The sequence below is a fragment of the Taeniopygia guttata genome, chromosome 1A, assembly GCF_048771995.1.
Source record: "Taeniopygia guttata chromosome 1A, bTaeGut7.mat, whole genome shotgun sequence".
NCBI lineage: Eukaryota > Metazoa > Chordata > Aves > Passeriformes > Estrildidae > Taeniopygia > Taeniopygia guttata.
This window is the reverse complement of record NC_133025.1, coordinates 62,138,923-62,150,712: the sequence shown is the minus strand read 5'-3', so window position 1 is coordinate 62,150,712 and position 11,790 is coordinate 62,138,923. Positions and strand designations below refer to the sequence as shown.

Sequence of the window (11,790 nt, the reverse complement as noted above, 5' to 3'; positions counted from 1 at the left end):
GCTTTTATATAATGTAAGTGATCAGACACTGTGGGCAACAATCCTGTGCTGGCAGGGGAGGCTAGCTGATGACATAATGGGTCTTTTCCATCTCGAAGTTATGCGATTCGTCAATTAAACGACTTCGGTGGGATAAAGCAGCATGGAAGGTCACTGTCCCCTGCCTGACCATTAAACCTCCCAATTCCTGCCACTCCGCTCGGGATTTTAGCCTCCACCAGCGTGTCCGGGAGGCTTCGGTTGTGCAGCCCCGTTCGGTACCGAGGCGGGCCGGAGCCAAGGGGATCCGGGGCCGCAGCCGGACTCCGTGCGGGATGTGCTCCGCGCGGGATGTGCTCCGTGCGGGATGCTCGGCCCCGCTCCGTGCGGGATGTGCTCCGTGCGGGATGCTCGGCCCCGCTCCGTGCGGGATGCTCGGCCCCGCTCCGCGCGGGATGTGCTCCGTGCGGAATGCTCGGCCCCGCTCCGCGCGGGATGTGCTCCGTGCGGAATGCTCGGCCCCGCTCCGCGCGGGATGTGCTCCGTGCGGGATGCTCGGCCCCGCTCCGCCGCAGGTGCTGCGGGAGGACCAAGCGCTGTCCCGCCGTCCCTGGGCGCGTCGGGAAGCGGCTGCTCGGCGCACCTAAGCGGGCTGCCCGTGGCTCCCGTGCCGGGATGCCGCCGGCTCCATCCCGGGGCCGCCCGCATTGCGTCGGGGGCGCGGCGTGCAGCGTGCGGGGGCGGCCGGCCCGGGGGCAGCGCGCATCCCTCCCTCCTCCGCTGGCCCCGGCCCCCGGCTCCCCCGCCCTCCCGGTCCCGGAGCTGCACCAAACAGCTCTCGGGTTTCTGCTGATACTGCAGCGTCAAGAAATGGCTCGAGTTTGCTCCTCGCTCTTATGCGTTCAGCAGCCCCGTCCAGCTCCTGCCTCCTCCTGCCTCCACCGCTGCTGCTGCCGGGACGAGCCAAGACCGACTCCGGGGATGCGGCTGCAGGGCTGCGGCGCTCTGGCATCTCCTCCGCCGCCGCTACCCAGCGCCCGGCTCCTTTTCCAGCTGTCCTAAGGGAGGAGAGCTGGACAGCCAGCAGCTATCTAGGACTCCTTGATTTTACTGACTAACTCAAGCCTTTTGGAAAAGGTACTTTGCGCTCTTTTCCACGCACAACCTCCACCCCCCACTGCGGTTTTCAGCAGAAACTAATTAAGCCCACTCGCCCTTGGTGCAGCCCAAGACAGTGTATGAATATTTCAGTGTCTCGCAGGCAGCCCTGTAAAGCGATCGCTGCGTTACAAAGAGGGGCGCAAGAGGAGGAGGGTTAAGTTTGCCGCTGCGGTTTTTGTTTTGGTTTGGATTTTTTTTTTTTTTTTTTTTTTTTTTTTTGGATGCTGCTGCAAGGCGACTTGACGCATTCCGGCACTGGCTCCTACTCCTAAACGGCGCGTCTCACCCGGAGCAGGTAAGGAAAAGCCCCTTCTCCCTGCCGATGTTCCACTCGATTTTGGACGGTTTGGGTCTGGGATGTCGACCTCCCTCCCCTTGTCTCTCTCTCAGTTACCTTTAGCTGCTGCGAAGCAGGAGAGGAGATGCTTTGCTCCCCCCACTACTAATCTCACCCCCCACCCCCCCACTGCCACCCGGTTGGTGTGATGAAGTTGTCAGTGCTCAGCTAAGCCTCCACAGCGGGGAGCGCGGTGCTCGGGAGTCTCCTTGCAGGAGCTGACCCCGCTGAAGTTTCCCGGGAAACCCTCCCGATGAGTTTGGGGCACCTTCCTGCCTTGGAGGCCTTGGTGCATGTCCGGGGATGTGTAGGAACGCGTAGAACTCCGCATGTGCTGCCGTAGTGGGCAGAACGGGATGTTCTTGCTGGTGTGAAAGGCAATCCATTGTGCCTGAGTGTGTGTGCGTATGTGGAGGGGTTCGGGGACTGGTTTATTCTGTTTCTCTCCTCCCTGGCAGCCCCCATCCTACAAGTGAGGTTTAAGCCTTCAAAGCAGAGTATTTCCATCCCTCCCCAGTGCAAAAGAGGAGAGGACCAGGGCAGTGGTGGTGGTGGTGGGAGGGGGGAAGGAAGAGGCAGGTGATGGAAAATTTGCTGAGTTGGCATTGCAAGGACTCGCCTCCCAGCTAGCTCGTGATTTATATATTTATTTCTATATTTATTTATTTATTTTATGTGTATGTGTGTGTGCATGTGTGTGCATGTGTGTGTGTGTGTATGTGTGGTAGCTTCGTGGCAGCAGCTGCAGCGATGGTCAAGCCGGCGAGAAAAGTGGACGGATCGAGTTAAAGGCTAAAGGAGACAGCTGGGGAGGGGAACCCCAGCCTGGGGGTGCACTCCATAGACCTTCAGCCTCCCGGTGTGGGGGACAGGACCCCTCACCTTACCTGCCCTCTGCCCCCCCTAAAGGTACTTCTTCCCTCTTTCTTTACCCTCCCATTGTCCCTGATGCCTCTCCCTTCATCCTGTCTCTCATTTCCCCTTTTGGGTATTTCCATCCCTTAGGCTCCACTTCCACCCCTTCCTCAAGCTTCCCATCCCACCTCGACCCCCTCACCCTTGAACCGCCCTGGGTCTCCCTGTGCTCCTCCATCCTCCTCCTCCTCCTCCTCCTCCTCCCTTTCCCTCACTTGTCCCCTGCCCCTTGGTCCCCTTTCCTCTGTGCCACCATGACCGTGATGGCTGGAGAGAACATGGACGAGACTTCTGCGCTACCTGGCCACCCCCAGGATAGCTACCAGCCCGCTGCCCATGACGACCACGAGTGCTGTGAGCGCGTGGTGATAAACATTGCAGGACTGCGTTTCGAGACGCAGCTCAAGACTTTAGCCCAGTTCCCCAACACGCTGCTGGGCAACCCCAAGAAACGCATGCGCTACTTCGACCCCTTGCGCAATGAGTACTTCTTCGACCGCAACCGGCCCAGCTTCGACGCCATCCTCTACTACTACCAGTCCGGGGGGCGGCTGCGCCGGCCCGTTAATGTCCCCCTGGACATGTTCTCTGAGGAGATCAAATTTTATGAGCTGGGCGAGGAGGCCATGGAGAAGTTCCGGGAAGATGAAGGATTCATTAAAGATGAGGAGAGACCCTTGCCGGAGGGGGAGTACCAGCGCCAAGTGTGGCTCCTCTTTGAGTACCCAGAGAGCTCTGGGCCGGCAAGGGTTATTGCCATAGTCTCTGTCATGGTGATCCTCATCTCCATCGTGATCTTCTGCCTAGAGACATTACCTGAGCTGAAGGAGGACAAGGAGTACACAGTGCACCGCACTGACAACACCACCCAGGTCTACAAATCCAACATCTTCACAGATCCTTTCTTTGTTGTGGAGACCCTGTGCATCATCTGGTTCTCCTTTGAGCTGGTGGTGCGCTTCTTTGCTTGCCCTAGCAAGACTGATTTCTTCAAGAACATAATGAACTTCATTGACATTGTGGCCATCATCCCTTACTTCATCACCCTGGGCACCGAGATGGCCGAGCGGGAGGGGACTCAGAAAGGAGAGCAGGCCACCTCCTTGGCCATCCTGAGAGTCATCAGACTGGTAAGAGTCTTTCGAATCTTCAAACTCTCCCGGCACTCTAAGGGCCTCCAGATTTTGGGACAGACCCTCAAAGCAAGTATGAGAGAGCTAGGTTTACTAATCTTCTTCCTCTTCATTGGGGTGATTTTGTTCTCTAGTGCGGTATATTTTGCTGAGGCTGAAGAACCTGAGTCTCATTTCACAAGTATCCCTGATGCTTTCTGGTGGGCGGTGGTATCCATGACCACTGTGGGCTATGGTGACATGTACCCTGTGACAATTGGAGGCAAAATCGTAGGCTCCTTGTGTGCCATCGCTGGTGTGCTGACAATTGCCCTGCCTGTACCTGTCATCGTGTCCAACTTCAACTACTTCTACCACCGAGAAACAGAAGGGGAAGAACAGGCTCAGTTACTTCACGTTAGCTCCCCTAATTTAGCATCTGACAGTGATCTCAGTCGCCGCAGCTCCTCCACAATCAGCAAATCTGAGTACATGGAAATCGAAGAGGATATGAATAATAGCATAGACAATTTTAGAGAGGCTAATCTCAGAACTGGCAACTGCACTGTAGCCAACCAAAACTGCGTTAATAAAAGCAAGCTGCTGACTGATGTGTAAACAAACAAACAGAAAAACCCAAAACAAAATCCCCACTTGCAGCTTGAAGACTTTAGTGACACAGTCACACTTTGTAGATGCTTTACTGATAGTCTTTGAATGCTTTATTTACCTCGTAAATGCATTGTTGCATTGCAAATCTTTGCTCTGCGATAAAGAAGCTTCCAGGATCCATGAAAGATAAAATTTTGTTTATTTTCAAAAAACCATTTTCCATCTGGCAAATGATAACCATTTAAACTAGTTTAGTTTTAAGCCGTTATGATGCTAGACCTAAACCTTTCCTATCCTAGCTCCTCTTTTTTTTTCTTTTTCTTTTCTTTTTTTTTTTTTTTTTTTTTTTTTTTGGATAAAGCTATCTTAAACCAAGCAAGACAGTTTTTACAGCTATTAAGCATATGCATGGATTCCAGTAAAAATATTCTGCAAAACTACACAGTTGCAAGAAAGTGCATCAGACAATAATAGTAAAAAAATATCAGCCAAAACCTGTGGCAAGCATTTGCCACGGGGTTTATGAAGGAGTGCAAATTTTCCTTCCACCCCCTCTGTGAAAGATTCCATCCTTCCAACCTACAGATCCACACAGCACCTTGTTAAAAAACCTACTTAAGCCTGGTCTCTTTTGCTGTCTGTAGAAGAAATATCCTAAAAGGAGAATAACAAACAAAACTGAAGACAAAACATCTGCAATGCTGCTAAGTTCTCTCACATGCAGATGATAGAAACACACTTTTCTCCCCCTCCCCGTTTGGAACTGGATACAAAACTTTAAGCCCCTCTGTTGCAAGATAGCACAATGGAGTTTAATATAAGCATGTTTGAATTTGATACTATTTATTTTATGATCGCATGCTTGAAACGTTACCTCAGACAATAGCGGATAAGATTTCGTTTGAACTGAATCTTCTAAAAATAAGTCCTTTCTCCTCTCTTTTTTAGTTTCTTTTCTGTTTCTTTTTGATTTGCATTCACCAGAAGTGCACTCCTTAATTTATTAAATCGTTGACTAGTAATTTAAAGTACTGTATTTAAGTGCGTATGTTAGTCAAATGGGAACAATAACTTTTGGAGATCAAAGCATGTTCAAATATTCAGCATTATGGCCTATTTGATTAAAGTGTAACTTGAATTAATTAGTGCATGAATTCAATGATAATAATAATAATAATGATGATAATAACAACAATAATGATAACAATAAAAACAAAAAAAATTTGCGCTTGATAGACTGAGGGCCTGAATGAACTGATTAGAGAAACCTGATTGTTTTCCTGCATTGCTCAGGAAAATGTGTTGGCTTTTGTCCAGGCTTTGAAAGGAACATATCCCATCCCTTAAAGGGAAAGCTATATGGAAAATTAAGAAGTCAAGTTATGTATAGCAACACCTAAAAACCTAGTATCCTCTATAGATGAAAGGTGCAGATGCATGCTTTTTGGTGCATTTTCAGAATGTAAATGAAACTTATCTATTATATGCATCTGAATTGCAGCAGCTGGTTTCTTTTGCAGTCATCAGTTGAGACTTTTTTGTATCCCCCCCCAAAAACTCACTGAAGACACCCAGCAGATTGACTGAGAGAGTTGTGCAGTGCCTTTATCTTACACCCTCCAAAACTGCTGAAAAGTGCCTCCAGGAACTGAGTGGATCAGAGACACCAAGGGAAGGGACAAGGAGTCAGTCTGGTGTGTCAGGAGTGTCCTGTGCTGTCTGCTGGCACAGCATGGAAAGGTTTAGGGATAGAAAGATCAAGTGGGAGTGAGAGGGATGCAGAAGAGTTGGGCAGAGACCACCAGTGCCCGTGGAATACTTTCTTTCCCCAGCCAGTCTGATGCTGCAGGGCTCTGCACTGTCTTCTGCCAAAAAACTCCTAGTTATGTACGTGCAAGGCTTCAGGTTTCCCCAGGTTTAGAGGCATTACTTCCATCACTGTATCTGCCCATCCTTTCCCTGAGGTGGCTCTTTGGCAGCTTGTCCCTGCAGGGCAGGGTGCAGGGTTAACAGGAGCCCAAGCATCGCCCAGTCAGGCAACCAGAGGAGGCCTGTGCTCTTCTTTCCTGTAGGTTCCCCAGCAGGTAGATGGGAAAGGCTTTGTAGGGCTCTCTCATCCCTGTCTGCTCTATCCTTTTTCAGATCTTAGATCCCATCCCAGCCTTTGAGCCGTGCTCTTCCTCTTGGTCCCTGATCTTACTGTACTTCCATAGTTTCCTGGTGAGGGAAGCAATGCTAGGAGAAGGTATCTTCTGCAACATGCCAGCCTTGACTGCTAGGCCCTGGAAGATGATGACCTTTGATCTGAACAAATATAGGCACTAATCTCAATTTTTCAAATGGACAAAGTTGAGAATCTTCATTCTGCACTTAGCATGTGGCCAACTGCTGTTGAACACATCTCCTTCCACGCTGTACAGATCCTTTCCTCCCCTATCTTTCTGATATATGTATATATGTGTATAAATATATATATATATGTATGTCTGCTCCTGTGTGTGTCACATACGTATGCAGGCACATGTATATATAAAATAAAATCAAAGCACTTAGAGTTAACAACCAACCCTAACTCTGCAATTACGCACAAGCTTGACCTGCTAGGTTTCCAGAAAGACTTGACTTTATTTCTCACTGTGTGACTTCTGTGGATCTTAGTGATGAGAAAGATCAAGAACTGAGGGAGCTCTAATTCCTGCAAGAAGTGCAAAGCATCAGATAAAACAGGGCATTACATCCTCTAGGTAGATGTTGTAAAGCTTCTTTCCTGTCCCTTGCTCACGCCCTTGCCCTTTGTACACCTCTCTCCCCATTAAATTCCAGTGGTCCTGATTTCCCAAACTCTTGAATCATAGGATATGACTTCTGATGTCAAAATGGACTTGAATGCTGCACTCAGCTTATAAAACCACCATCTAACTAAACTAAACAGCAATAATCAATTCAGTGCTATGGGACCGATGGTCAGAAGAATGCATTTGGGAGATGAGGCCTCACTGGGGTACCTTCTGCCCCAGTTGGGTGTGCACACCTTAATTTAATGTGCAGAGTGATGATCATTCTGCTTATGCACAGAGAAAAGTGCTGCATGCAGCGATTCTTTCTCAAGAGACTGGGACGGATCATAAGAACTCATGGTTTGGGGAGCCTGAATGTTGCTTTGTCCATTTACAGCTCACTGCAAAGGATCTCAACCCATATGGAGTACAGGAATTAACCTCATGTAGCATAGGCATGTGTTTTTGACAAGTTTGACACAAAAAAAAATAAACAACAAAAACCAAGGTTCTTAGTCCCTTTATGCAGGAGTGCTGAAATGTCTTTGTGGGCCTGAAGGTGCACTTAACAAACTGCCTGTTCTTATCAGCAAGCATCCTTTTTTATTTCTTTATTTCTTGCTCTTTTTTTTTAATATATATTTCTTGTTCTTTTGGCCCTTATGTTTCCTTTTGCCACATGTGGACTCTAATGGGTTTTCTGTGTAACTGGAAGAGGACTGGAAATGAGCTGACGGCCAATGTAGTGCTTCTCTGAAAGAGTTGAGAGAATTCCTTTGGTAGGGACCCCCTGGAAGTGATGCCCATGTTATGCTGGACAGGGAACCCAGTGGATATGACAGTCTTTAGTTTGGTGAGGGGAAGAAAGCTTTCCAGCAGAAGGAGCCATTCCCCACGCCCTCACCACCAGCCCCCACTGCTCCATGCCTCTCTGTGCTTCTTGCCTGGTCCTGTGCAGCTTTTCCTTCATCCATTCAGGGAAAGGGCTGAGGGAATTTACCTGGCAAGGTCAAGGCAGCAGCGCATTGCAGTGCAGAGGCAGGAATTTCATAGAGTGGTATCCCTGCCAGAATTCTCCATCTGGTTCTGCCATACTTAGCTCCAGAGCACTAGGGAAAGGCAGAGCAGCAAGGGTGAGAGTGAAAATGAAGGACTCCGTGCCCTGTTCCTCCACACAACCGAGGGCTCGCTGCAAGACTGCAGAGAGCTCAAACCCTTTGTGTGGCAGCTCCAGCACTGGCCATGAACTGGATTTAGTCACCTTCTTGAGGAAATTGGGGTGCAGTTAGCCAGGCTGTGAGTTCACAGCATCCTAGCAAACCCCTGCAGGTTCCCTGCATGGGGTGTCCTAAGCCTCATCTCCACTGAGGACTTCAGGAAAGCTAATCCAAATTAATGAAAGGTGTGCATTTAAAGTAGATTTGTTAAACTGCCTTAAAGCCCAGCATGGACATTCTGTTGCAGTATTAAAGCAACCTTAATCTGATTTGGAGTCATTCTTTTTGGAAGGGAAGTAACCTGAATTGAATTAAGGCTGCTTTAATGCCGAACACAATGGGGCTTAATGCAGTTTACCTCATCTGCCTCACAAGCCCATTCAGAAGAGAAGCCTGTAGTAATCATTAGAGGACTGGAAGTGACCCCATTGTGCAGGGGGTGCCCACATGCACCAAAACTCTTGGTACACGAGTGCTGCAGATTCACAGCCTGGCTTACTGAGGGGAAAACCAACACTTGATCCTGGTGTCAGTTCTGGTGAGTCCCTCCCTTTGTTCCTGGTTTACACCTTTGTGAGGATAATCCACCTCGCTGGCTTTGGGGAAGCCGAAAACAATTGCGGCTCAGGGAAATTAATTTCCACTTTACAAAACTGCACGGGTGCTGGCCTGATGTGCTGATAGTCACACGGGTAAGCAGTTGTGAGACAGAACGAAGCACTGGAGACAGGACAAAATTCAACCAAAGTCCTCTTGTTTGCAGCAGTGGTTTTTGCCCAGGCAGAGATTTCAGAGATCAGACCCTTCTTAGCAAACCAGCTGAGTGTCATTCATTGCAGGCTGCAGCTGCCCAAACTGGCAACAGGAGCAGTGGCAACTTTATTGACAGGTTTTTTTCTATACCAAGGGACAATTGTTTTCATTAGGCAGAAGTACAGGAAGTTATTTTCTACTGTGAGAGAGCTGCAGCCCAAGTCTAACCTCAAACCCTGCTGATTTTAAGGAGCTGAGGGCGAGTTTCACTTTTCCACTGTCCACACTTGAACAGTGCAGTTTCTTACATGTGCATTTATTAAACAAAACACAACCAACACTAGGTCAGGAACATCTGAAATTTATTAGGAAAAGGTGGAAAGTTGTATTTTAGAACAAAATCTTCTGCATACATATGCAATACACAGAGAGAATGTATTCCTTTCCAAATACTACCTTGATAACTATTGCTTGAGGGGTGCCATTCTGGATTAATCTTTTCCCCTAACCTGAAGAAGAGGGAGGTACTGCAGCTTTTCCAGGAATGGTCTGATCCTGTAGGCTTCCAGCAGCCTGATGACAGTGATCCTCAGAGTAATTTCAGACTCCCAGGGATGCAGAGTCAGCTCCAAGGTGTGATCTAGCCTGGGAAGCCGCAGAGCTGGATGGAACTGGAAAGCTGTCCTTGCAATTGCACAGCAGGGCAAGTTTGTCCCAGATCTGCCTCCTGCAAGTCTGGAACAGGCTCCTTTTCTGAGATGCTTTAACCAGGGACCTACACTTCAGTTTTGGTTGGACTTAATTCAGGCTGAGTTTCTTTTTCTGTTGTTCTGGCTTTACTTAATCAGGTGTAGGGAATTTCTTTTTCCTGAAATGCTTATCAAGTATTCTTAAAGGTGTCAGTATTTGTATCTGCAAAAAAAAAAAAAAACAAACAAACAAAAAACCAAAAACAAAAAACCCCAAAAAAAAAACAACAACAAAAAAAAACTTCAGGGTGTTCTACAGTTTCACTCAGTACAGGTGAACTTATGCTGTCAAGGCATAGCATGCTTTGATATTTTCAAAGGAAATAAAATGAAACTGAGGTCTTAACTGAAATTTGTCTCAAGGTTTCTGTTAATATCTGTGTAATTCTGTATATTTCACCTATTCACAGGCTCTAGCAAATGTCACTACAAGTTATATATTAAAAAAATCATCTTCCATTTCTAGTTTCTATAATAAAAAGATGACGCTGCATTCAGTTCCTTTAGGTGCATCAGTCTTTGATCCATGTTATTGTTTCAGTGACATTTCTATAATGTAATTGGGATCAAATGTATATTTTACTTTTGTACAAAAGTAAAAATGATATTTTTATGACTAAATTCAGCAAACCCTTACCTATTACCTGCTATGATGAAATATTTTTTTTTCCTTTCCTTTACATGTAAAACATTGGGTTTTTTGCAGTATGTCGGTTTGAAATGAATAAATAACAGCTGTCAATAGAACTGTAAATGGCCTCTCAGACATACCTCTGACTTTAAAGATCAAATATTGCCGATGTGAAATATATAAACTGAATAGTCTCCATATGAAAGTGCACCATCAGGGCAACAAACCATTTAAGCTGACACAGCTGTACTTATTTCCGCCATTTACCAATCGCTTATACTTTGGGTCAAGTTTGTATTTCATTGTCACATTACAGCTAATTTTACTTCCAAATAGTGAAATTGTTTGACCTACCATTTTTAGAACATCTGATGTTATGAGTTCTTGAACTATTTGAAATGTATAGTTTTTCATCTATGCAGTTTTACCTGCTTCTGTACTCGTTCATCTGTTCATACTTGGCATCAATTAAAGATAATTTTTAAGGATCTTACTCAGGTTTATTCTCTCTGTTTATTTGCTGGAGTCTGGTTTCTCTTCTGTCACTATTGGCCAGTTCTGTCTGAAATGAATGGTTGCTTTATTGATGGTTTTCCTACTGAGAAATGGCAATGTAGTGAGTGGGAAATGTGGCCGTGGGCTTTGAGAGGCTTGTAATTGTCAACTCAAGCTTTACAGGGCAATTAATCCAAAGGTTTGGCTTCTGCAGGCTTTGGACCTAGCCCTGAATAATGTTCTGGGGCCAAACTGTGCTGCCCTCACTTCTGAGACATCACTCAGTCCCACCAAAGCTCCAAATCACGTTAAACCTACTGGCCATGAGCACTGACTGTGCCCTCTGAAGGTTTGTGGGTATTAATTAACATTATCACCTGAGTGCAGACTTGTAATCAGGTTTCAAACCCCTGTGTGACTGGGCATGGGCTTTGGGTTGGGTTGGATGTCAGCAAATCCAAGTGAGTTGAAGTTGCTTTCTGTGGAAAATTGCTTTATCAAGGCACGTTTCATGCAGAGCGCTCCAGGAGAGCCACGTGTGCTGTGTCCCGGTGTTGTGTTGTTCACAAAGGAAGCAATAACATAAATGCTCGTTATTTTGTGCCAAAACTGTTCTGTGTTGGGATTCCATGTAGAGATGTAGAGGTTTTGCAGGAGATAGGGGCAGTTTCCAACAGCGGGCTGCACACAAAGCGCTGATCACACGTTGATGCAACGAGGTAAAAATATCCTTACATGAGGCAGAACATGTGGTGTGGCCTGTCCTGTGATTTTATTGCCTGGTTTGTTTTGCCTTCTTGGTCGAGAAAAGCTTTTGTCAATGAAACCCTCGTTCATCCATAGCTTTGAGTCAGTTGACTGAATATCATTTACAAACTGTCTGAAATTGTTTTGTTGAGTTTTCAGCAAGGATTTGCAGTGATCTTAAATGGGTCTGGCCCAAGCTGTGTGTTTGTTGTTGGCTGCTTTGTGCTGGTCAAGGGGGTGATCACTGTCATTGAGTTTTGCTGGCTCTGGGTGTGTCTAAAGTCTTGTTGCTTCTTTCTTTTCTC

General features: G+C 47.0%; 1 protein-coding gene across 1 annotated transcript; it reads left to right on the top strand.

Annotated features, from left to right (window-relative positions):
• The first annotated feature begins 489 nt into the window (after window positions 1–489).
• On the top strand, window positions 490–10,736 carry KCNA1 (potassium voltage-gated channel subfamily A member 1). Its single transcript, XM_072923672.1, has 2 exons — window positions 490–1,435; window positions 2,206–10,736. Exon 2 carries the CDS (start codon window positions 2,647–2,649, stop codon window positions 4,120–4,122), a length of 1,476 nt encoding a protein of 491 aa, XP_072779773.1. The 5' UTR covers window positions 490–1,435; window positions 2,206–2,646; the 3' UTR covers window positions 4,123–10,736.
• Window positions 10,737–11,790: the final 1,054 nt, after the last annotated feature.